Below are 27,568 nucleotides of genomic sequence, written 5' to 3' on the forward strand. Positions count from 1 at the left end.
ATACACTCACTAACCCACTAATACACTCACCCACTAATACACTCAGACACTCACTCACTAATACACTCACTAATACACTCACACACTCACTCACTCACTAATACACTCACTAATACACTCACACACTCACCCACTAATACACCCACTAATACACTCACTCACCCAATAATATACTCACTAATACACTCACACACTCACTCACCCACTAATACACTCACTCACTCACTAATACACCCACTAATACACTCACTCACTAATACACTCACCCACTAATATACTCACTAATACACTCACACACTCACCCACTAATACACTCACACACTCATTCACCTACTAATACACTCGCACACCCACTAATACACTCACACACCCACTAATACACTCACTAATACACTCACACACTCACTCACTAATACACTCACTAATACACTCACCCACTAATATACTCACTAATACACTCACACACTCACCCACTAATACACCCACTAATACACTCACACACCCACTAATACACTCACTAATACACTCACACACTCACCCACTAATACACTCACTAATACACTCACTCACCCACTAATACACCCACTAATACACTCACTCACCCACTAATACACCCACTAATACACTCACACACTCATTCACCTACTAATACACTCACTCACTCACTAATACACTCACTAATACACTCACTAATACACTCACACACTCACTCACTAATACACTCACTAATACACTCACACACTCACACACTCACTCACTAATACACTCACTAATACACTCACTAATACACCCACTCACTCAGTCCCTCCAACGCTGACCCACCGCCTTGACCCCCACCGCTGTGACCCCTCCAGGCGCGTTCCTCATCCCCTACACTGTGATGCTCGCGTTCGCCGGCCTGCCACTCTTCTTCCTCGAGTGCGCCTTCGGGCAGTTCGCCAGCATGGGGCCAATCACCATCTGGAAGTCCGTACCCATCGTGAAAGGTTCGTGAGGGAGACGCCGGAACCCTCCATGCCCCGCGCGCTACCCACGCACGCGCGCTACCCACCCACACACTTACCACCCACTTACCCACCCACCCACTTACCCACCCACTTGCCCACCCACTTACCCACCCACTTACCCACCCACTCACTTACCCACCCACTTACCCACCCACTTACCCACCAACTTACCCACCCACCCACTTACCCACCCACACACTTGCCCACCCGCCACTTATCCACCTACTTACCCACCCACTTACCCACACACTTACCCACCCACACACTTACCCACCTACTTACCCACCCACTTACCCAACCATTTACCCACCCCACTTACCCACCAACGTACCCACCCACTTACCCACCCACTTACCCACCCACCCACCCACTTACCCACCCAAATACCCACCCACCCACTTACCCACCCACTTACCCACCCACCCATTTACCCACCAACTTACCCACCCACCCACTTACCCACCCACTAACACACCCACCCAGTTACCCACTCATTTACCCACCCACCCAGTTACCCACCCCCCAGTTACCCACCACTTACCCACCCACTAACTTACCCACCCACTTACCCACCCACCCACTTACCCACCAACTTACCCACCCACCCACTTACCCACCCACTTACCCACCCACTAACTTACCCACCCACTTACCCACCCACCCACTTAACCACCCACTTACCCACCCACCCACTTACCCACTTACTCACCACCCACTTACCCACCCACCCACCCACTTACCCACCAACCCACTTACCCACCCACCCACTTACCCACCCACCCCACTTACCCACCCACTTACCCACCCACTTACCCACCCACTTATCCACCCACCCACTTAGCCACCCACCCACTTACCCACCCACTTACCCACCCAGAGAGAGATACACAGAGAGAGAGACACACACAGAGAGAGACACACACAGATAGACACACCCAGAAAAAGACACAGAGATGGAGAGAGAGACCCACAGAGAGAGACACACAGAGAGACAGAGAGAGAGACAAAGAGAGAGACACACAGAGAGACACGCAGAGAGAGAAACACAGAGAGACACAGAGAGAGACAGAGACACACAGAGAGACACACAGAGAGAGACACACAGAGAGAGACACACAGAGAGAGACACACAGAGAGACACACAAGAGAGAGACACACAGAGAGAGACATAGAGAGAGACACACAGAGAGAGACACACAGAGAGAGAGACACACACACAGAGAGACAGAGAGACACAGAGAGAGAGGACACACAGAGAGAGACACACAGAGACACACAGAGACACACAGAGAGAGACATACAAAGAGAGAGAGAGACACACACAGAGAGAGACCCACAGAGAGAGACAGAGAGAGACACACACAGAGAGAGAGAGACACACAGAGAGACACACAGAGAGAGACACAGAGAGAGACACAGAGAGAGACACAGAGAGAGAGAGACACACACACAGAGAGACGCACAGAGAGAGAGACACAGAGAGAGAGACACAGAGAGAGAGAGAGAGACACACACAGAGAGAGACACACACAGAGACACACACACAGAGAGACACAGAGAGAGAGAGACACACAGAGAGAGACACACACAGAGAGAGACACACAGAGAGAGAGACACACACAGAGAGACACACAGAGAGAGACACACACAGAGAGAGACACAGAGAGAGAGAGAGAGACAGAGAGAGACACACACAGAGACACACAGAGAGAGAGAGACACAGAGAGAGAGACACACACAGAGAGACACAGAGAGACACACACACAGAGACACAGAGAGAGAGACAGAGAGAGAGAGAGAGACACAGAGAGACACACACAGAGAGACACACACAGAGAGAGACACAGAGAGAGACCCACAGAGAGAGAGAGAGAGACACACAGAGAGAGACACAGAGAGACACACAGAGAGAGAGAGACACACAGAGAGAGACACAGAGAGAGAGACACACACAGAGAGACACACACAGAGAGGCACACACACAGAGACGCACACCATGAGACGCACAGAGAGAGAGAGACACACAGAGAGAGACACACACAGAGAGAGACACACAGAGAGACACACAGAGAGAGAGACACAGAGAGAGACACAGAGAGAGAGAGACACACAGAGAGAGACACACACAGAGAGACACACACAGATAGACACACACAGAGAGAGACACAGAGAGAGACACAGAGAGAGAGACAGAGAGACACAGAGAGACACACAGAGAGAGACACACACAGAGAGAGACACAGAGAGAGACACACACAGAGAGACACACACAGAGACACACACACACACACAGAGACACACAGAGAGAGACACACACAGAGAGAGACACACACAGAGAGAGACACACAGAGAGACACACAGAGAGAGACACACACAGAGAGAGACACACAAAGAGAGACACACAGAGAGAGACACACACAGAAACACACACACACACACAGAGACACAGAGAGAGAGATACACAGAGAGAGAGACACACACAGAGAGAGACACACACAGATAGACACACCCAGAAAAAGACACAGAGATGGAGAGAGAGACCCACAGAGAGAGACACACAGAGAGACAGAGAGAGAGACAAAGAGAGAGACACACAGAGAGACACGCAGAGAGAGAAACACAGAGAGACACAGAGAGAGACAGAGACACACAGAGAGACACACAGAGAGAGACACACAGAGAGAGACACACAGAGAGAGACACACAGAGAGACACACAGAGAGAGAGACACACAGAGAGAGACATAGAGAGAGACACACAGAGAGAGACACACAGAGAGAGAGACACACACACAGAGAGACAGAGAGACACAGAGAGAGAGAGACACACAGAGAGAGACACACAGAGACACACAGAGACACACAGAGAGAGACATACAAGAGAGAGAGAGAGACACACACAGAGAGAGACCCACAGAGAGAGACAGAGAGAGACACACACAGAGAGAGAGACACACAGAGAGACACACAGAGAGAGACACAGAGAGAGACACAGAGAGAGACACAGAGAGAGAGAGACACACACACAGAGAGACGCACAGAGAGAGAGACACAGAGAGAGAGACACAGAGAGAGAGAGAGACACACACAGAGAGAGACACACACAGAGACACACACACAGAGAGACACAGAGAGAGAGAGAGACACACAGAGAGAGACACACACAGAGAGAGACACACAGAGAGAGAGACACACACAGAGAGACACACAGAGAGAGACACACACAGAGAGAGACACAGAGAGAGAGAGAGACAGAGAGAGACACACACAGAGACACACAGAGAGAGAGACACAGAGAGAGAGACACACACAGAGAGACACAGAGAGACACACACACAGAGACACAGAGAGAGAGACAGAGAGAGAGAGAGAGACACAGAGAGACACACACAGAGAGACACACACAGAGAGAGACACAGAGAGAGACCCACAGAGAGAGAGAGAGAGACACACAGAGAGAGACACAGAGAGACACACAGAGAGAGAGAGACACACAGAGAGAGACACAGAGAGAGAGACACACACAGAGAGACACACACAGAGAGACACACACAGAGAGGCACACACACAGAGACGCACAGAGAGAGAGAGACACACAGAGAGAGACACACACAGAGAGAGACACACAGAGAGACACACAGAGAGAGAGACACAGAGAGAGACACAGAGAGAGAGGAGAGACACACAGAGAGAGACACACACAGAGAGACACACACAGATAGACACACACAGAGAGAGACACAGAGAGAGACACAGAGAGAGAGACAGAGAGACACAGAGAGACACACAGAGAGAGACACACACAGAGAGAGACACAGAGAGAGACACACACAGAGAGACACACACAGAGACACACACACACACACAGAGACACACAGAGAGAGACACACACAGAGAGAGACACACACAGAGAGAGACACACAGAGAGACACACAGAGAGAGACACACACAGAGAGAGACACACAAAGAGAGACACACAGAGAGAGACACACACAGAAACACACACACACACACAGAGACACAGAGAGAGAGACACACAGAGAGAGAGAGAGACACACACAGAGAGAGAGAGACACACACACACAGAGAGACACACACACAGAGACAGAGAGAGAGAGAGAGACACACACAGAGAGAGAGAGACACACACAGAGAGACACACAGAGAGAGAGAGACACACAGAGAGAGACACACACAGAGAGACACACACACACAGAGAGACACACAGAGAGAGACACACAGAGAGAGAGACACACAGAGAGAGAGACACACACAGAGAGAGAGAGACACACACAGAGACACACACAGAGAGAGAGACACAGAGAGAGAGAGAGAGACACACAGAGAGAAAGACACACACAGAGAGAGAGACACACACACACAGATACACACAGAGAGACACACACACACACAGAGACACACAGAGAGACACACACAGAGAGAGACAGAGAGAGACACACAGAGAGACACACAGAGAGAGACAGAGAGAGACACAGAGAGAGACACACAGAGAGAGACACACAGAGAGAGAGATTATCGTGCCAAGTGGTGATGGTCGCCAGGGAGATGGAGCGGTACTCGAGTAAACGAGTCGGTGGAATGACACCGATCCCCTCCCCCGTCTGCCCCTCCCTCTGTCCCAGGGCATGTGCGGGAGGGGCTGGGTAGCTGCAGGTGGCTGCCGATACAAGGGGGGTAGTGTCGGGGTGGGAGAGAGGTGGGAGAGAGAGGGGGGAGAGGGTGGAGAGAGAGGGGGAAGGGAGAGAGGGGGGAGAGAGAGAGGGGAGAGAGAGGTGGGAGAGAGGTGGGAGAGAGAGGGGGGAGGGAGAGAGAGGGTGGGTGGGAGAGAGGCGAGAGAGGTGGAGAGAGAGGGGGGAGGGGAGAGAGAGGTGGGTGGGAGAGAGGTAGAGAGAGGGGGAGAGAGAGGGGGGGAGGGAGAGAGAGGGGTGGGTGGGAGAGGTGAGAGAGGTGGGAGAGAGAGGGGGGAGGAGAGAGAGGGGTGGTGGGAGAGAGGTGAGAGAGAGAGAGGGGGAAGGGAGAGAGGAGGGGGAGGTGTGGAGAGAGGGAGAGAGAGGGGGGAAGGGAGAGAGGGGGGGGAGAGAGAGGAGGGAGAGAGGGGGAGTGGGAGAAGAGGTGGAGAGAGAGGTGGAGAGAAGGGAGGGAGGGAGGGGGAGGGAGAGAGAGGGGGGGAGGAGGGGGGAGAGAGGGGGGGTAGAGGTGAGAGAGAGATCAAGGTGGTAGGAGAGGACGAGTGAGGGGGTGAGTGCTGGAGGAGAGGTGGGTGTGAAGTGAGTGAGTGGAGAGTGGGTGAGTGAGTTGGAGTGAGTGAGGTGGAGTGAGTGAGTGGTGAGTGAGTGGGGTAAGTGGGTGAGTGAGTGGTGAGTGTGGTGAGTGGGTGAGTGAGTGGTGTGGTGTGTGTGAGTGGGGTGTTGTGAGTGAGTGAGTGAGGTGAGTGAGTGAGTGAGTGGGTGAGTGGGTTGGGTGAGTGAGTGGGTGGTGAGTGAGTGAGTGAGGTGAGTGGGTGGTGGTGTGAGTGAGTGGGTGAGTGAGCGGGTGAGTGGGTGAGTGAGTGGGTGAGTGAGTGAGTGGGTGGGCGAGTGAGTGAGTGGGTGGTTGAGTGAGTGGGTGGGTGAATGAGTGAGTGGGTGGGTGGTGAGTGGGTAAGTGAGTGGATGAGTGAGAGAGTAGCGTGAGAGAGTGGGTGAGTGGGTGAGTGAGTGAGTGGGTGAGTTAGTGGGTGAGTGGGTGAGTGAGTTGGTGAGTGGGTGAGTGAGTGTTGAACTTCTTTCGCACCGTACGTAGCCAACCCTGGATAATCGGAATTGGCGGGTGGAAGGTCAACAAACACAACAAGAAACATCCCTAAATTAGTGGTGATGATGATGGTGGTGATGGTGGTGGTGATGATGATGGTGATGATGGTGATGGTGATGATGACGGTGATAATGATGACGATGGTTATGATGATGGTGGTGGTGATGATGATGGTGTTGGTCATGATGATAATGTAGATGATGATGATGGTGTTGATGATGGTGTTGATGGTCGTGGTGGTGGTGATGATGACGTTAATGATGATGGTGGTGATGATTATTGTGATTATGATGGTGATGATGGTGATGGTGATGATGACGATGGTTATGATGATGGTGATAATGATGACGATGGTTATGATGATGGTGTTGGTCATGATGATAATATAGATGATGATGATGGTGTTGATGATCTTGCTGGTGGTGACGATGGTCGTGGTGATGATGATGATGATCGTTGTGATGATGATGGTGGTGATGGTGGTGATGATGACGTTGATGATGGTGATGGTGATGATGGTCGTGGTGATGGTGATGATGACGTTGATGATGATGGTGGTGATGATGATAGTGATTATGATGGTGATGATGGTGATTATGGTAATGATGATGACGATGGTTATGATGATGATGGTGATGATGATGGTGTTGGTCATGATGATAATGTAGATGATGATGATGGTCGTGATGATGATGATCGTCATAATGATGATGGTTGTGATGGTGGTGATGATGACGGTGATGATGGTGATGGTGATGATGGTCGTGGTGGTGGTGATGATGACGTTGATGATGATGGTGGTGGTGATGATGATTGTGATTATGATGGTGATGGTGATGATGACAATGGTCATGATGATAATGTAGATGATGATGATGATGGTGTTGATGATCTTGCTGGTGGTGATGATGGTCATGGTGATGATGATGGTCGTGATGATGATGATGATGATCGTTATGATGATGATGATGATGGTGGTGATGGTCGTGATGATGACGGTGATGATGGTGATGATGGTCGTGGTCATGGTGATGATGACGTTGATGATGATGGTGGTGATGATGATTGTGATCATGATGGTGATGATGGTGGCGATGGTTATGATGATGATGATGGTCGTGCTGAAGCTGATGATGATCGTCACGATGGTGACGATCGTTGTGATGATGATGATGATGATGATCATCATCATCATCATCATCGTCGTGATGATGACGATGACGATGACAATGATGATGATGACCTCAAGACCTCTGCGTCCACTCCGACCCTGACGCTTGCAGGCGTGGGCTGGACGATGGTGATCACCTCGGCTCTGGTCGGCATCTACTACAACTGCATCATCGCCTACAGCCTCTTCTACCTCTTCGCAAGCTTCACCTCCGAGCTGCCGTGGGCGGAGTGCCAGGACTGGTGGGAGCCGACGATCGTTGCTTCGCGCGTGCAAGTGAGATGGTTTGGGTGGGTGGTGGGTGATGGGTGGGTGATGGAGGGGCAGATGGAGGGGGGAGATGGTTGTGATCACGTGCCTACGGGGTCAGCCAGAGTGCCACGGCCTCTAGCCTGACTCTCTCTCTCTCTCCCCCCCCACTTCTCGTGGTAGCTCGAACCATACGCGCAGTGCGTGGTATCCTGCACGATACCGGCGCGCCTTGCCAAGTCCCGCTAGGGGCTGGCTGCTACACACACAGCCTACCCACGCGGTGCTGTTTCCACGATGTAGAGAAAGGCATCGAAAGGCACCATGCAGTGACGTCCGCCGCAAAACGTGCGAATTCACGAATGAATGACCGATCGATATTTATATCGCGAATGAATAACCGGTTGATATTTAGAATAATGATAATAATGATATTTTTCTTCTTGGTTCTTTCGGTGAAGTCACGTGGAATGGAAATACAATAATGGCAATGAAACGTAAGGTTATTTTATTTCGTTAAGATGAATCCCTGCAGTCACGAAAGCTTTAAATCGAAAAATTGTATTGTTTCCCTTCTACGTGACTTTACCGAAAGGACCAAGAATATGAATCCCTTTATATTATTTATATTATGAATGGATGACCGACTGATGTTTATAATAATATTTTTATTATTTTATTGTTTCCCTTCTACGTGACTTTACCGAAAGAACCAAGAATATGAATCCCTTTATATTATTTATATTATGAATGAATAACCGACTGATATTTATAATAATATATTTTTATTATTTTATTGTTTCCTTCTACGTGGTGACTTTACCAAAAGAACAAAGAATATGAATCCCTGCAGTAACGAAAGCTTTCAATCAAAATTCGATTGAAATTTCTTATACATTAATTAACAATCAATAGCAATTATATATTACTAAAATATTAGTATTCATGATATATTAATCAACCAATTCAATTCATATTGTAGCTATATATTAATTAAAATATCACGTGCGATCAATTCATATACTCGCTTACTTAGTAACGTACTTAGTAAGATACGCACTAATATCAATGCACTTCTGAACCACGTAACACACTCAGCAATATATTTACTTACGTATTAGCACGTGGTAATATATATATAAATGTGGCGGGTTCAACTGCCTCGCACTCTTAGGCTCGGACGCAGCGCTAACCATTTAGTTCCAACACAACGGGGTTGACCTTCCCCCGTTAACTTCACCGGTTACTGGGTCACCATTAACTCCGGAACCGGGACCAACAATCGACAACGTACTGCCCCGGGTCCGCGTGCTGGAAGACTCGCAGGACGGAGAGGAGAAGACGAAGGGGTTCCTTCCCCTGGACGAACCTGGGTCCCAATCACGTGCCCCTCCGAGCCCCCCTCTAGGGTGGTGACATCCAGTGATGTCACTACACACAACACCGTGTCCTCTAGGGGTGGTGACATCCAGTGATGTCACTACACACAACACCGTGCCCCTCTAGGGTGGTGACATCCAGTGATGTCACTACTACACACACCGTGTCCCTCTAGGGTGCTGACATCCAGTGATGTCACTACACACAACACCGTGCCCCTCTAGGGTGGTGACATCCAGTGATGTCACTACACACAACACCGTGTCCCTCTAGGGTGGTGACATCCAGTGATGTCACTACACACAACACCGTGTCCCTCTAGGGTGGTGACATCCAGTGATGTCACTACACACAACACCTTGCCCCTCTAGGGTGGTGACATCCAGTGATGTCACTACACACACACCGTGTCCTCTAGGGTGGTGACATCCAGCGATGTCACTACACACAACACCGTGTCCTCTAGGGTGGTGACATCCAGTGGTGTCACTACACACACACCGTGTCCTCTAGGGTGGTGACATCCAGTGATGTCACTACACACAACACCGTGCCCTCTAGGGTGGTGACATCCAGTGATGTCACTACACACAACACCGTGTCCCTCTAGGGTGGTGACATCCAGCGATGTCACTACACACAACACCGTGTCCCTCTAGGGTGGTGACATCCAGTGATGTCACTACACACAACACCGTGTCCCTCTAGGGTGGTGACATCCAGCGATGTCACTACACACAACACCGTGTCCCTCTAGGGTGGTGACATCCAGTGATGTCACTACACACACACCGTGTCCCTCTAGGGTGGTGACATCCAGTGATGTCACTACACACACACCGTGTCCCTCTAGGGTGCTGACATCCAGTGATGTCACTACACACAACGCACCGTGTCCCTCTAGGGTGGTGACATCCAGCGGTGTCACTACACACACACCGTGTCCCTCTAGGGTGGTGACATCCAGCGGTGTCACTACACACACACCGTGTCCCTCTAGGGTGGTGACATCCAGTGATGTCACTACACACAACACCGTGTCCCTCTAGGGTGCTGACATCCAGCTGTGTCACTACACACAACACCGTGTCCCTCTAGGGTGGTGACATCCAGTGATGTCACTACACACAACACCGTGTCCCTCTAGGGTGGTGACATCCAGTGATGTCACTACACACACACCGTGTCCCTCTAGGGTGGTGACATCCAGTGATGTCACTACACACAACACCGTGTCCCTCTAGGGTGCTGACATCCAGCTGTGTCACTACACACAACACCGTGTCCCTCTAGGGTGGTGACATCCAGTGATGTCACTACACACAACACCGTGTCCCTCTAGGGTGGTGACATCCAGTGATGTCACTACACACACACCGTGTCCCTCTAGGGTGGTGACATCCAGTGATGTCACTACACACACACCGTGTCCCTCTAGGGTGGTGACATCCAGTGATGTCACTACACACAACACCGTGTCCCTCTAGGGTGGTGACATCCAGTGATGTCACTACACACACACCGTGTCCTCTAGGGTGGTGACATCCAGTGATGTCACTACACACACACCGTGTCCTCTAGGGTGGTGACATCCAGTGATGTCACTACACACAACACCGTGTCCCTCTAGGGTGGTGACATCCAGTGATGTCACTACACACACACCGTGTCCTCTAGGGTGGTGACATCCAGTGATGTCACTACACACAACACCGTGTCCCTCTAGGGTGGTGACATCCAGTGATGTCACTACACACACACCGTGTCCTCTAGGGTGGTGACATCCAGTGATGTCACTACACAGACACCGTGTCCTCTAGGGTGGTGACATCCAGTGATGTCACTACACACAACACCATGTCCTCTAGAGTGGTGACATCCAGTGATGTCACTACACACAACACCGTGCCCCTCTAGGGTGGTGACATCCAGCGGTGTCACTACACACACACCGTGTCCTCTAGGGTGGTGACATCCAGTGATGTCACTACACACAACACCATGTCCTCTAGAGTGGTGACATCCAGTGATGTCACTACACACAACACCGTGCCCCTCTAGGGTGGTGACATCCAGTGATGTCACTACACACACACCGTGTCCTCTAGGGTGGTGACATCCAGTGATGTCACTACACCCACACCGTGTCCTCTAGGGTGGTGACATTCAGTGATGTCACTACACACAACACCGTGTCCTCTAGGGTGGTGACATCCAGCGATGTCACTACACACAACACCGTGTCCCTCTAGGGTGGTGACATCCAGTGATGTCACTACACACAACACCGTGTCCCTCTAGGGTGGTGACATCCAGTGATGTCACTACACACAACACCGTGTCCCTCTAGGGTGGTGACATCCAGTGATGTCACTACACACAACACCGTGTCCCTCTAGGGTGGTGACATCCAGTGATGTCACTACACACAACACCGTGTCCTCTAGGGTGGTGACATCCAGTGATGTCACTACACACACACCGTGTCCTCTAGGGTGGTGACATCCAGTGATGTCACTACACACACACCGTGTCCCTCTAGGGTGGTAACATCCAGTGATGTCACTACACACACACCGTGTCCCTCTAGGGTGGTGACATCCAGTGATGTCACTACACACACACCGTGTCCCTCTAGGGTGGTGACATCCAGTGATGTCACTACACACAACACCGTGTCCCTCTAGGGTGCTGACATCCAGCGGTGTCACTACACACACACCGTGTCCCTCTAGGGTGGTGACATCCAGTGATGTCACTACACACACACCGTGTCCCTCTAGGGTGCTGACATCCAGTGATGTCACTACACACAACGCACCGTGTCCCTCTAGGGTGGTGACATCCAGCGGTGTCACTACACACACACCGTGTCCCTCTAGGGTGGTGACATCCAGCGGTGTCACTACACACACACCGTGTCCCTCTAGGGTGGTGACATCCAGTGATGTCACTACACACAACACCGTGTCCCTCTAGGGTGCTGACATCCAGCTGTGTCACTACACACAACACCGTGTCCCTCTAGGGTGGTGACATCCAGTGATGTCACTACACACAACACCGTGTCCCTCTAGGGTGGTGACATCCAGTGATGTCACTACACACACACCGTGTCCCTCTAGGGTGGTGACATCCAGTGATGTCACTACACACAACACCGTGTCCCTCTAGGGTGCTGACATCCAGCTGTGTCACTACACACAACACCGTGTCCCTCTAGGGTGGTGACATCCAGTGATGTCACTACACACAACACCGTGTCCCTCTAGGGTGGTGACATCCAGTGATGTCACTACACACACACCGTGTCCCTCTAGGGTGGTGACATCCAGTGATGTCACTACACACACACCGTGTCCCTCTAGGGTGGTGACATCCAGTGATGTCACTACACACAACACCGTGTCCCTCTAGGGTGGTGACATCCAGTGATGTCACTACACACACACCGTGTCCTCTAGGGTGGTGACATCCAGTGATGTCACTACACACACACCGTGTCCTCTAGGGTGGTGACATCCAGTGATGTCACTACACACAACACCGTGTCCCTCTAGGGTGGTGACATCCAGTGATGTCACTACACACACACCGTGTCCTCTAGGGTGGTGACATCCAGTGATGTCACTACACACAACACCGTGTCCCTCTAGGGTGGTGACATCCAGTGATGTCACTACACACACACCGTGTCCTCTAGGGTGGTGACATCCAGTGATGTCACTACACAGACACCGTGTCCTCTAGGGTGGTGACATCCAGTGATGTCACTACACACAACACCATGTCCTCTAGAGTGGTGACATCCAGTGATGTCACTACACACAACACCGTGCCCCTCTAGGGTGGTGACATCCAGCGGTGTCACTACACACACACCGTGTCCTCTAGGGTGGTGACATCCAGTGATGTCACTACACACAACACCATGTCCTCTAGAGTGGTGACATCCAGTGATGTCACTACACACAACACCGTGCCCCTCTAGGGTGGTGACATCCAGTGATGTCACTACACACACACCGTGTCCTCTAGGGTGGTGACATCCAGTGATGTCACTACACCCACACCGTGTCCTCTAGGGTGGTGACATCCAGTGATGTCACTACACACAACACCGTGTCCTCTAGGGTGGTGACATCCAGCGATGTCACTACACACAACACCGTGTCCCTCTAGGGTGGTGACATCCAGTGATGTCACTACACACAACACCGTGTCCCTCTAGGGTGGTGACATCCAGTGATGTCACTACACACAACACCGTGTCCCTCTAGGGTGGTGACATCCAGTGATGTCACTACACACAACACCGTGTCCCTCTAGGGTGGTGACATCCAGTGATGTCACTACACACAACACCGTGTCCTCTAGGGTGGTGACATCCAGTGATGTCACTACACACACACCGTGTCCTCTAGGGTGGTGACATCCAGTGATGTCACTACACACACACCGTGTCCCTCTAGGGTGGTAACATCCAGTGATGTCACTACACACACACCGTGTCCCTCTAGGGTGGTGACATCCAGTGATGTCACTACACACACACCGTGTCCCTCTAGGGTGGTGACATCCAGTGATGTCACTACACACAACACCGTGTCCCTCTAGGGTGCTGACATCCAGCTGTGTCACTACACACACACCGTGTCCTTCTAGGGTGGTGACATCCAGTGATGTCACTACACCCACACCGTGCCCTCTAGGGTGGTGACATCCAGTGATGTCACTACACACAACACCGTGCCCCTCTAGGGTGGTGACATCCAGTGATGTCACTACACACAACACCGTGCCCCTCTAGGGTGGTGACATCCAGTGATGTCACTACACCCACACCGTGTCCTCTAGGGTGGTGACATCCAGTGATGTCACTACACACAACACCGTGTCCTCTAGGGTGGTGACATCCAGTGATGTCACTACACACAACACCGTGTCCTCTAGGGTGGTGACATCCAGTGATGTCACTACACACAACACCGTGTCCTCTAGGGTGGTGACATCCAGTGATGTCACTACACACACACCGTGTCCTTCTAGGGTGGTGACATCCAGTGATGTCACTACACACAACACCGTGTCCTCTAGGGTGGTGACATCCAGTGATGTCACTACACACAACACACCGTGTCCTCTAGGGTGGTGACATCCAGTGATGTCACTACACACACACCGTGTCCCTCTAGGGTGGTGACATCCAGTGATGTCACTACACACAACACCGTGTCCCTCTAGGGTGGTGACATCCAGCGATGTCACTACACACAACACCCTGCCCTCTAGGGTGGTGACATCCAGTGGTGTCACTACACAGACACCGTGTCCTCTAGGGTGGTGACATCCAGTGATGTCACTACACACAACACCGTGCCCTCTAGGGTGGTGACATCCAGTGATATCACTACACACACACCGTGTCCTCTAGGGTGGTAACATCCAGCGGTGTCACTACACACACACCGTGTCCTTCTAGGGTGGTGACATCCAGTGATGTCACTACACCCACACCGTGTCCTCTAGGGTGGTGACATCCAGCGGTGTCACTACACACAACACCATGTCCTCTAGGGTGGTGACATCCAGTGATGTCACTACACACAACACCGTGCCCCTCTAGGGTGGTGACATCCAGTGATGTCACTACACACACACCGTGCCCCTCTAGGGTGGTGACATCCAGTGATGTCACTACACACACACCGTGTCCTCTAGGGTGGTGACATCCAGTGATGTCACTACACACAACACCTTGCCCCTCTAGGGTGGTGACATCCAGTGATGTCACTACACACAACACCATGTCATCTAGGGCCGGTACTGCAGCTACAGCACGCTGACATCCAGCTGTCACTACATATAGATGAATACACTTACTAAGCACTTACTAATATAAACCAGTTTACTCGCTTACTGATTCTGTCTCTGCTGCTGCTGCTGCTTCTGCTGTCTCCCTCCCCAGAGTGCAACTCCACCATGGTCAGCTGCAACACTTCCAACAGCGACAACGCATCCCAATCCCCCAGCGAGCAGTACTGGAAGTGAGTGCTCACCGCTCATCACCCCGGTGTCTCCGCCTGTCTCTCTGTGCGTATCCACGTGTCTCTGTATGTCTCCACGTGTCTCTGAGTGTCTCCGCGTGTCTCTGAGTGTCTCCACGTGTCTCTCTGTGTATCTCGGCGTGTCTCTCTGTGTAACTCTGCGTGTCTCTGTGTAACTCCGCGTGTCTCTCTCTGTAACTCCGTGTGTCTCTCTGTGTAACTCCGTGTGTCTCTCTGTGTAACTCCACGTGTCTCTCCGTGTATCTCCGCGTGTCTCTCTGTGTAACTCCGCGTGTCTCTCTATGTAACTCCGCGTGTCTCTCTGAGTGTCTCCACGTGTCTCTCTGTGTAACTCGGCGTGTCTCCCTGTGTGTAACTCCGCGTGTCTCTCTGTGTCTCTCTGTGTAACTCTGCGTGTCTCTGTGTGTAACTCCGCGTGTCTCTGTGTAACTCCGCGTGTCTCTCTGTGTCTCTGTGTATAACTCCGCGTGTCTCTCTGTGTAACTCTCTGTGTCTCTCTTTGTAACTCTGCGTGTCTCTCTGTGCAACTCCGCGTGTCTCTGTGTAACTCCGCGTGTCTCTCTGTGTAACTCTCTGTGTCTCTCTTTGTAACTCTGCGTGTCTCTCTGTGCAACTCCGCGTGTCTCTGTGTAACTCCGCGTGTCTCTCCGTGTAACGCCGCGTGTCTCCGTGTCTCTCTGTGTAACTCCGCTTGTCACTCCGCGTGTCTCTCTGTATAACTCCGCGTGTCTCTCTGTCTAACTCCGCGTGACTCCGCGTCTCTCTGTGTAACTCCGCGTGTCTCCGCGTGTCTCTCTGTGTAACCCCGCTTGTCACTCCGCGTGTCTCTCTGTGTAACTCCGTGTGTCTCTCCGTGTAACTCCGCGTGTCTCTCTGTGTAACTCCGCGTGTCTCTCTGTCTAACTCCGCGTGTCTCTCTGCGTGTCTCTCTGTGTATAACTCCGCGTGTCTCTCTGTCTAACTCCGCGTGTCTCTCTGCGTGTCTCTCTGTAATTCCGCGTGTCTCTCTGTGTAACTCCGCGTGTCTCTCTGTGTCTTTCTGTGTAACTCCGCGTGTCTCTCCGTGTAACTCCGTGTGTCTCTCTGTGTAACTCTGCGTGTCTCTCTGTGTAACTCCGCGTGTCTTTCTGTGTAACTCCGTGTGTCTCTCTGTGTATCTCCGCGTGTCTCTCTGTGTAACTCTGTGTAACTCCGTGTGTCTCTCTGTATAACTCCGCGTGTCTCCGTGTCTCTCTGTGTAACTCCGCGTGTCTCTCTGTGTAACTCTGCGTGTATCTCTGTGTAACTCCGTGTGTCTCTCCGTGTATCTCCGCGTGTCTCTCTGTGTAACTCCGCGTGTCTCCGTGTCTCTCTGTGTAACTCCGCGTGTCTCTGTGTAACTCCGCGTGTCTCTCTGTGTATCTCCGCGTGTCTCTCTGTGTAACTCCGCGTGTCTCTCTGTGTAACTCCACGTGTCTCTCTGTATAACTCTGCATGTCTCTCTGCGTATCTCCGCGTGTCTCTCTGTGTAACTCCGCGTGTCTCTCTGTGTCTCTCTGTGTAACTCCACGTGTCTCTCTGTGTAACTCCACGTGTCTCTCTGTGTAACTCCGCGTGTCTCTCTGTGTAACTCCGCGTGTCTCTCTGTGTAACTCCGTGTGTCTCTCTGTGTAACTCGGCGTGTCTCTCTGTGTAACTCCACGTGTCTCTCTGTGTCTCTCTGTGTAGCTCCACGTGTCTCTCTGTGTAACTCCGCGTGTCTCTCTGTGTAACTCCGCGTGTCTCTCTGTGTCTCTCTGTGCAACTCTGCGTGTCTCTCTGTGTATAACTCCGCGTGTCTCTCTGTGTAACTCTCTGTGTCTCTCTTTGTAACTCTGCGTGTCTCTCTGTGCAACTCCGCGTGTCTCTGTGTAACTCCGCGTGTCTCTCTGTGTAACTCCGCGTGTCTCTCCGTGTAACGCCGCGTGTCTCCGTGTCTCTCTGTGTAACTCCGCTTGTCACTCCGTATCTCTCTGTGTAACTCCGCGTGTCTCTCCGTGTAACTCCGCGTGTCTCTCTGTGTATAACTCCGCGTGTCTCTCTGTGTAACTCCGCGCGTCTCTCCGCGTGTCTCTCTGTGTATAACTCCGCGTGTCTCTCTGTGTAACTCCGCGTGTCTCTCCGTGTAACTCCGCGTGTCTTTCTGTGTAACTCCGCGTGTCTCTCTGTGTAACTCCGCGCGTCTCTCCGTGTGTCTCTCTGTGTATAACTCCGCGTGTCTCTCTGTGTAACTCCGCGTGTCTCTCTGTCTAACTCCGCGTGTCTCTCTGCGTGTCTCCCCCAACAGTAAGTACGCGCTGCAGCGCTCCCCGTCCATGGACGAGACGGGCCCCGTGGTGTGGCACCTCGCCCTCACCCTGCTCCTCGCCTGGGTCATTGTCGGGGGCGCCCTCATCAAGGGCATTCGCTCATCTGGCAAGGTCAGTGGGACCTGGGGAGTCTACGGGTCTCTCTGTGTGAGTCTACGGGTCTCTGTGTGAGTCTACGGGTCTCTGTGTGATTCTACGGGTCTCTGTGTGAGTCTACGGGTCTCTGTGTGAGTCTATGGGTCTCTGTGTGAGTCTACCGGTCTCTGTGTGAGTCTACAGGTCTCTGTGTGATTCTACAGGTCTCTGTGTGAGTCTACGGGTCTCTGTGTGAGTCTACGGGTCTCTGTGTGAGTCTACGGGGCTCTGTGTGAGTCTACGGGTCTCTGTGTGAGTCTATGGGTCTGTGTGAGTCTATGGGTCTCTGTGTGAGTCCGTGGGTCTCTGTGTGAATCTACGGGTCTCTGTGTGAGTCTACGGGTCTCTGTGTGAGTATATGGATCTCTGTGTGTTATCTACGGGTCTCTGTGCGAGTCTACGGGTCTCTGTGTGAGTCTACGGGTCTCTGTGTGAGTCTACCGGTTTCTGTGTGAGTATATAGATCTCTGTGTGAGTCTATAGATCTGTGTGAGTCTGCGGGTCTCTGTGTGATTCTACGTGTCTCTGTGTGAGTCTGTGGGTCTCTGTGTGAGTCTGTGGGTCTCTGTGTGAGGAGTCTGTGGGTCTCTGTGTGAGTCTGTGTCTCTGTGTGAGTCTATGGGTCTCTGTGTGAGTCTGTGTCTCTGTGTGAGTCTACGAGTCTCTGTGTGAGTCTACGGGTCTCTGTGTGAGTCTACGGGTCTCTGTGTGAGTCTACGGGTCTCTGTGTGAGTCTACCGGTTTCTGTGTGAGTATATAGATCTCTGTGTGAGTCTATAGATCTGTGTGAGTCTGCGGGTCTCTGTGTGATTCTACGTGTCTCTGTGTGAGTCTGTGGGTCTCTGTGTGAGTCTGTGGGTCTCTGTGTGAGGAGTCTGTGGGTCTCTGTGTGAGTCTGTGTCTCTGTGTGAGTCTGTGGGTCTATGTGTGAGTCTGTGTCTCTGTGTGAGTCTATGGGTCTCTGTGTGAGTCTGTGGGTCTCTGTGTGAGTCTGTGGGTCTCTGTGTGAGGAGTCTGTGGGTCTCTGTGTGAGTCTGTGTCTCTGTGTGAGTCTATGGGTCTCTGTGTGAGTCTGTGTCTCTGTGTGAGTTTACGGGTCTCTGTGTGAGTCAACGGATCTTTGTGTGATTCTACGGGTCTCGGTGTGAGTATATGGATCTCTGTGTATTATCTACGGGTCTCTGTGCAAGTATACGGGTCTCTGTGTGAGTCTACGGGTCTCTGTGTGAATCTGTGTCTCTGTGTGAGTCTACGGGTCTCTGTGTGATTCTGTGTCTCTGTGCGAGTCTACGGGTCTCTGTGTGAGGAGTCTGTGGGTCTCTGTGTGAGTCTACCGGTCTCTGTGTGAGTCTACGGGTCTCTGTGTGAGTCTACGGGGCTCTGTGTGAGTTAACGGGTCTCTCTGTGTGAGTACATGGATCTCTGTGTGAGTCTATGGATCTCTGTGCGAGTCTACGGGTCTCTGTGTGATTCTACCGGTCTCTGTGTGAGTCTACGGGTCTCTGTTTGAGTCTACGGGTCTCTGTGTGAGTCTGTGTCTCTGTGTGAGTCTACGGATCTCTGTGTGAGTCTGTGTCTCTGTGTGAGTCTCCGCGTCTCTGTGTGAGTCTGTGGGTCTCTGTGGGGTGAGTCTGTGGGTCTCTGTGTGAGTCTGTGTCTCTGTGCGAGTCTACGGGTCTCTGTGTGAGTCTGTGTCTCTGTGTGAGTCTACGGGTTTCTGTGTGAGTCTACAGGTCTCTGTGTGAGTATATGGATCTCTGTGTGTGTCTATGGATCTGTGTGAGTCTACGGATCTCTGTGTGAGTCTGTGTCTCTGTGTGAGTCTACGGGCCTCTGTGTGAGTCTGTGGATCTCTGTGTGAGTCTACGGGTCTCTATGTGAGTCTACGCGTCTCTATGTGAGTCTGTGGATCTCTGTGTGAGTCTATGGATCTGTGTGAGTCTACGGGTCTCTGTGTGAGTCTGTGTGTCTCTGTGTGATGAGTCTGTGGGTCTCTGTGTGGTGAGTCTATGGGTTTCTGTGTGATGAGTCTGTGGGTCTTTGTGTGATGAGTCTGTGGGTCTCTGTGTGGTGAGTCTGTGGGTCTCTGTGTGATGAGTCTGTGGGTCTCTGTGTGATGAGTCTGTGGGTCTCTGTGTGGTGAGTCTACGGGTCTCTGTGTGAGTCTACGGGTCTCTGTGTGAGTCTCCGAATCTCTGTGTGACTCTACGGGTCTCTGTATGAGTCTGTGGGTCTCTGTGCGAGTCTATGGATCTATGTGTGAATCTGTGCGTCTCTGTGTGTGTCTGTGGGTCTCTGTGTGAGTCTGTGCGTCTCTGTGTGAATTCGTGGGTCTCTGTGTGAGTAGTCTATGGGTTTATGTGCGATTAATCTATGGATATCCCTGCAAGTAGTCGATGGCTCTGTGTGATGGGCCTATGGGGCCTCGGCGTGCGTGCCCCTGGCCACCCATGCACGCCCTCTGTGTGTGTGTGCCACATTTCCGGCATCCGTTTCTCTCGCCTCGCTGCTATTTTAACAGCTATAAGGTACCACTGTGCTGCTTGTACGCAGCTCAAATTTTATCAAGAAGCCGCCCCTGGCTTATCACAGAATGATTGCCTCACGAAGTGGCTTATCATCATCATCAGCAGCAGCACCACGTGGAAATTCACAGCGGCCAAATGCTCTAAACGCGTGGCCGTTGCTTATGATTGTGGAGGGGAAAACCCACCGCAGGAACACATGGAGAGAGTGAGAAACACCGCAAACTGCAAATATACAGCAGGTGTCAGGAGTTCGGCATCGAACCCTGGACCTCCTGTATACCAGGCGAGGTAGTTAACATCTCCTAGCCACCGTGATAATGATGATGAGAGAGAGAGAGATACACACTCCAAATATACAGCAGCAGCAGGCATCGTCAGGGTCGGGATCGAACCCTGGACCTCCTGTAGACCAGGCTAGGTAGTCAACATCTCCTAGCCACCGTGATGATGATGAGGGAGGGAGGTGGGATGGAGAGGGGGGGAAGGAGGGTGGAGAGGATGGAGAGGGGATGATGGATGGAGGGATGGAGAGGGGGGGAAGGAGGGTGGAGAGGATGTAGAGGGAGGGAGGGAGAGGCGGGGAGGGTGCAGAGAGGGGAGGGAGGGAGGGTGGAGAGGGGGGGAGGGAGGGATGGAGAGGAAGGGTGGAGAGGATGGAGAGGGGAGGATGGAGGGAGGGATGGAGAGGGAGGGTGGAGGGAGGGGGGGTAGGGATGGAGAGGGAGGGAGGGATGGAGAGGGGGGAGGGAGGGATGGAGAGGGGGGAGGGATGGAGAGGGGGGAGGGAGGGATGGAGAGGGGAGGATGGAGACGGAGGAATGGAGAGGGAGGAAAACGGTGGAGAGGGTGGAGAGGGAGTGATGGAGAGGGATGGAGAGGAAGGGAGGGAGGGAGGGTGGAGAGGGGGGAGGGAGGGAGGGATGTAGAGTGAGGGGGGTAGGGATGGAGACGGAGGAGAGAGGGAGGGTGGAGAGGGAGGAGAGAGGGAGGGAGGGATGGAGAGGGAGGGAGGGAGGGAGGGTGGAGAGGGGGGAGGGAGGGAGGGAGGGGATGTGGAGTGAGAGGGGTAGGGATGGAGACGGAAGCGAGCCCCCGCGCCGACGTCGCGTGTGCCGGGAGAGGTCGTCAACATTCCCGCTCGCCCATCGGGTGTGAACCCAGAAGGCCGCTTTCCCCCTCCCCCACGTGGCCACGGGGGCCCTTTAACATTGACGGGGTGGGAGGTGTGGGGGGTGGGGGTGACCCCTGACCCTCATGACCTTTGCCCCCTCCCCCCCCCCCGCCTGCAGGTGGTCTACTTCACGGCCACGTTCCCCTACGTGGTGCTGTTCATCCTTCTGGTGCGTGGGGTCACGCTCCCGGGCGCCATGCTGGGGATCGAGTTCTACATCGGGGCCCAGTCTGACTTGTCCAAGCTGAGCTCGGCGGAGGTGGGGCAGGCGGGGAGGGGAGGGGAGGGAGGGGAGGGGGGGGGAGGAGGGGGGAGGGGGGAGAGAGGGAGGGAGGGAGGGGAGGGAGGGGAGGGAGGGGAGGGAGGGAGAGAGGTGGAGGGAGGGAGATGGAGGGAGGGAGGAGGGGGGGAGAGAGGAGGAGGGGGAGGAGGGATGGGGGGGAGGGAGGGAGGGAGGGAGGGAGGGAGGGGGAGGAGGGAGGGGGGAGAGAAGGAAAGGAAGGGAGGGAAGGGAGGGAGGGAGGGGAGGGAGGGAAAGAGGAGGGGGGGGAGGAGGGATGGGGGGGAGGAGGGAGAGGAGGGAGGGAGGGAGGGAAGGAGGTAGGGAGGGAGGAGGGGGCGGAGGAGGGAGGGGGGAGGAAGGAGAGGAGGGAGGGAGGGAGGGGGGGAGGGAGGGAGGGAGGGGAGGGAGGGAGGGGAGGGAGGGGGGGGAGGAGGGAGAGGAGGGGAGGGAGGGGAGGGAGGGATGGAGGGAGGGAGGGGAGGGAGGGAGGGGGGGAGGAGGGAGGAGAGGGAAGGGAGGGGACCAGTTGACATCCTAGTGGTAGTGACAATCAGTAACCACGACGATGACGACTACCACCTCCTCTACCCCCCCCTCCTCTCCCCCCTCCCCCCCTCCATCCCCTCCCCCCACCTCCACCCCCACCACCCCCACCACCACCACGGCTCCCGTCACCATCACCGTCACCGTCGTCACCAAGGTGTGGAAGGACGCGGCGACGCAGATTTTCTTCTCGCTCTCCACGGCGTGGGGTGGCCTCATCGCCCTCACGTCCTACAACAAGTTCCACAACAACTGCTTCCAGGACGCCCTCGTCGTCACCGTCACCAACTGCACCACGAGCGTCTTCGCCGGATTCGTCATCTTCAGCATCCTCGGCCACATGGCACACACCACCGGGAGGGAAGTGTCGCAGGTGGCCGACGCAGGTGAGGCCGTCGTTGGGCGGGGGGCGGGGCGGGGCGGGGCTGAGGGGGTGGGGGCTGAGGGGGGTGGGGGGGTGGGGGGAAGGGAGGGAGGGGAGGGATGGAGAGGAAGGGAGAGATGGAGAGGGATTGAAAGGGAGGGAGGGATGGAGAGGGGGAAGGGAGGGGGGAGGGGAGGGATGGAGAGGGGGGAAGGGAGGGATGGAGAGGGGGGAGGGGAGGGATGGTGAGGGGAGAGGGGAGGGGGCAGGGGAGGGATGGAGAGGGGGGAGGGGAGGGATGAAGAGGGGGCGAGGGGAGGGATGGAGAGGGATGGAGGGGGGGAGGGGAGAGATGGAGAGGGGGAGGGAGGGATGGAGAGGGGGGAGGGGAGGGGGGGAGGAATGGAGAGGGGGAGGGAGGGATGGAGAGTGGGGGGGAGGGATGGAGAGGGGGTCAGGGGAGGGATTGAGAGGGGAGGAGGGGAGGGATTGAGAGGGGGGAGGGGAGGGATGGAGAGAGGGGGGAGGGATGGAGAGGGGGGAGGGGAGAGATGGAGAGGGAGGGAGGGAGGGATGGAGAGAGGGGGAGGGATGGAGAGGGGGGGAGGGGAGGGATGGAGAGGGAGGGAGGGGAGGGATGGAGAGGGGGGAGAGGGATGGAGAGGGGGGGAGGGGAGGGATGGAGAGGGGGGGAGGGGAGGGATGAAGAGGGATGGAGAGGGACGGATGTAGTGGGGGAACGGAGGAGGGATGGAGATGGGGGGAGGGGCGGGATGGGGGGGGGATGGAAAGGGGAGGAGGGAGAAAGGGAGAAGAGGGAGGGGCTGGTAACCCCTCCACTTTCAATTATATCCCACAAAACCACGGCGGGATAGGCGTCTATGAAGTCTCCTGGATAGCCCCATTTGGCGGGGCCAGGAGACCGAATCCTTTCCCTTGGGGTTCCTGTGGAAACGGAAAAAAACCACTACGTGTGGCCACGTGGAATGTCGTAATGCTCAACTGCGAAGGAGAGGCTGCCCCTCAACCGTCGGGAGCGGGAACATTACCGTCTGGATCTCTGCGGTATTCAGGGCGTCCGGTGGACCGACTCTCGCTCCTGTCACTATGAGGGGCGGGCAGTCCTATACTCGGAAGGATACTTTCAAACAGCAGGGAGTGGCTCTTCTCCTGAACAAAAGAACGAAGGGGGGGTGGGAGCGTGGCGGTGAGGTGCGGGAAGCTGTAATCCCCAGGCTACTTGGGGCTCGCCTTCCCTTCAACCAAAAGCGAGAAGTGGTGGTCGTGGTTACTTATGCCCACCACCGAAGATAAACATCAGTGGAGGGTTGCAGGCAAGGCCGATGAGTCAGATGCCTTCTATGACCTCCTGTCACAGGTGCTAGCTAACGTGGCCCCTCGGGATAGAGTCATCCTGTTAGGTGACTTTAATGCCCGAGTTGGTCATGATGCTGGCACCTGGGCTGGAGTGATTGGAAGACATGGACCAGATCAGCTCAATAGCAACGGTCGGAGGCTGCTAGACTTCTGTGCAGCCCATGGGCTTGTAATTACCAACACGCTGTTCCGGCATCGGCGCATCCACACAACATCATGGATGCACTCCGGGTTCAAGCAAGAACAGCTGCTGGACTACATAGTGACGGACCAGCGGATGCGAGCCCATGTCCTTGACACCAGGACCTTCCATTGAGCTGATCTGCCCTCTGACCATGAGGTTGTCATCTGTAAGATGCGCCTGCCATTCTTCCACTCCAGTGGTGGGTGTGCACCCAGAACCCAGCTTACGGCTGGGGTTGGCATCGTCCCCCACTCCTCCTGATGTCGAGGATAAATGGGCGAGGTTTAGGACTGTCACTCATGCAGCTGCAATGGCTGCTTTGGGAATGCGGTCCAGACCTCCCCAGAGACCCTGGCTGACAGATGAGGTGTTCAGGCTGGCTGAGAAAAAGCGACAGGCCCACTCTCATCAGCTACAGCATTGCACGTCGGAGAATGAGGAGGCTTACCGCAGCCTTCGCTCGGAGGTTCGGAGAGCCGTGAGGCGCTGCTAGGATGGGTGGTAGTCGCGGGTTGCTGAGGAGATGGAGTCTGCCTCAGTCGCCCTTGATCAAATATCACTCTTTAACTCCATCGAAAAAGTAACTTGCAGCACAACATCTATCACGATCCTATGGAAAAGAAAAGTAATCCGATATCAGACTCCCAGGAGCAGGTTTTGCAGATTTGTTGAGCATTTCTGTGCGGTCTTGGGGGGAGGGGAAATCCTTCAGCCTGGAAAACATCATGGGGCAAAGTGGGGATGACCCTGCTGAGGCTGCGGTGCCTCAAATATTGAAAGAAGTCACCCCCTGTGAGTGGCTGGCTGAGGTGCCATCTGTTGAGGAAGTATGGAAGGCGATCCAGAGTTTGAGACCAGGAAAAGCGCCGGGCAGAGATGATCTCCCAACCGAAATGCTGAGGGAGGGTGGTGTTTGTGTGCAGACTGCCATACGTGAAATCACAAAACAGTCTGGATCACTGTACGGGTTACACAGCAGGGGAAGGATGCCCTGGTGGTCCCACTCTTTAAGAAGGGGTCCGCACAGGCTGTAACCACTGCAGAGGCATCTCCCTCCTCAGTGTGCTGGGAAAGGTCCTGGCAAGGATTATTCAACATCGACTTTCAAGGCAGCACGCTGAGGAGAGGCTTGCGGAGCCCCAAAATGGTTTCAGGCCGGGGTGGTCCTGCACAGATGCCATATTCTCTATCCGTTTGCTACATCAGAGGTGTCGGGACTTCCAACAGGACCGACATCCATAATAAAGGGAGTTTTTTTGGGTTAGATCGGATAAATATATAAATGTGTCGTGAAAACCCGCCACCACCCGACAAGGCCAACTAGTAAGGGTTGTCACGTAAACAGAACGTGGCAGCTCGTCACTAGTACAGCAAACCGGTGTGTGCTGTACTCATGACAGACCGACATCTCTGCTTTATTGACTTTTATTAACGGTGATATCATGAATAGTCCTCAGCTCTGGATTGTTCATCCTGCTTTTGGAGTCGCTAATTCTCTGCTCACAATCGTTAAGGACCTTCATGATGGTGAGCGGGCCCGGGCAAAACTACGTGGCCGGGAGTTGGAGCCATTCCCTGTTCACCTCGTGGTGCTACAGGGATGTCCTCTGGCTCCCACATTATTTAACAATTTTTTTCGACCACGTAGTTCGTGAAGCCTACCATGGCTGTACGGTAGGAATCTCCATCTGGTAAAGATATAAGGGGAGGCTGATCGATGCCTGTGTGCAGTCAAGGGATGGCTTCCTATTGATCAACCATGTTATGGTTGCTGATAATCTGGTAATTGCTGCTCACTCAGAGCAGGAGTTGGAGGCGCTGCTGCTGCATCTGGAGCATGCAACTAAGAGGTGGGGCCTTACTATCAGCCCCACCAAAACTAAGCACCTGGCTGGGTATTTTGTACCATCGGACACTCCACCCCCTCAGCTCGCAATTGGTAATGGGGCAGTTGTGGAGAGAGTGGAGAGTTTCCCATACCTGGGCAGTGTGCTCATGATCAGCTCCGGTTTGACAGCAGAGGTCTCACTCCGAATCAGTAGAACGATATTATCTTTTCATCGGCTGCTTAACGCTGTGTGGAAGCTACCTGGTATGTTGCTCCGTGCGAAGCTTCGGGTCTTCTCGGCCACGGTCATGCCCTCTCTTCTCTATGCTTTCGAAACGTGGATCCCCGTAATGGAACATCTTTGCCGGTTAGAAACATTTAGGCTGTTCTCCCTACGATCCATCCTGGGTTTAACCTGCAGGCTGGATTGTGTGAAGAGCTCACAAATCCTTGAAAGGTCTGGACAAAGTCCCATCGGTGAGCTCCTCCGGCAGGCAAGGCTGCGTTGGCTGGGTCAGGTAGCCCGCATGCCCAGCCACTGCATTACTAAACAGCTTTTGTTCAGTCGGATCGAGGGGGCTAAACGGGCGCGGCACGGGCTAGAGAAGAGATGGAGTGATGTGGTACAGGAGGACGTGCAGCTGAGTGGACTTGACGATGACTGGTACCAGCGGTGTCAATATCGGCCTCTGTGGAGGAGGCTCGTGAAGGATGCTGCTGGGCAGTTGGAGGCAGTCGCCCTCCAGCAACAACGGAAGGCAGAGGAGCGACGATCACAACAACGAGCAGAGTGCCGTGTGGCTAAAGCACAGCAAGTTGCCACAGTAGGGGGCACAGGTGGTGCATCGGCCACTCATCTCAGTCAGTCGACCCGCGGCACCTGGGTCTGCCCCGTGACCTCCTGCCAGCGGGCGTTCGACACTTCACGTGGCCTTAACGTGCACCTAGTCTGGCACAGGTGCCGTGGGTGAAGTCACCGCCACCTAAGTGGCGATTGCCGGTTGTTGTTGGTGCGAGCTGGTCTCTGGACGACAACAACAACAACAAAGAGCTGTGTAGCTCATTGGAATCAATGTTGTTGATGATTGTGATTGCGATGAATGTGGTCGGAGGTGGAGGGTTGTGGGCGATTCAGCTTTC

The 27,568-nt window shown here is 53.7% G+C and overlaps 1 protein-coding gene across 1 annotated transcript in view; it reads left to right on the top strand.

The window, feature by feature from the left end:
- LOC116957165 (sodium- and chloride-dependent neutral and basic amino acid transporter B(0+)-like) overlaps positions 1–27,568 on the top strand; it is a 91,868-nt gene that overhangs the window by 41,003 nt on the left and 23,297 nt on the right. Inside the window, exons 3-8 of the mRNA XM_076055182.1 lie at positions 855–986; positions 8,104–8,249; positions 15,591–15,667; positions 17,994–18,126; positions 21,968–22,108; positions 22,833–23,061. Coding sequence (XP_075911297.1) covers positions 855–986; positions 8,104–8,249; positions 15,591–15,667; positions 17,994–18,126; positions 21,968–22,108; positions 22,833–23,061 — 858 coding nt within the window. The remainder of the gene's footprint in view (positions 1–854; positions 987–8,103; positions 8,250–15,590; positions 15,668–17,993; positions 18,127–21,967; positions 22,109–22,832; positions 23,062–27,568) is intronic.

Source organism: Petromyzon marinus, chromosome 70, assembly GCF_048934315.1.
Source record: "Petromyzon marinus isolate PM22_M1 ecotype Great Lakes invasive population chromosome 70, UKy_Petmar_22M1.pri1.0, whole genome shotgun sequence".
Taxonomy (NCBI): Eukaryota; Metazoa; Chordata; class Hyperoartia; order Petromyzontiformes; family Petromyzontidae; genus Petromyzon; species Petromyzon marinus.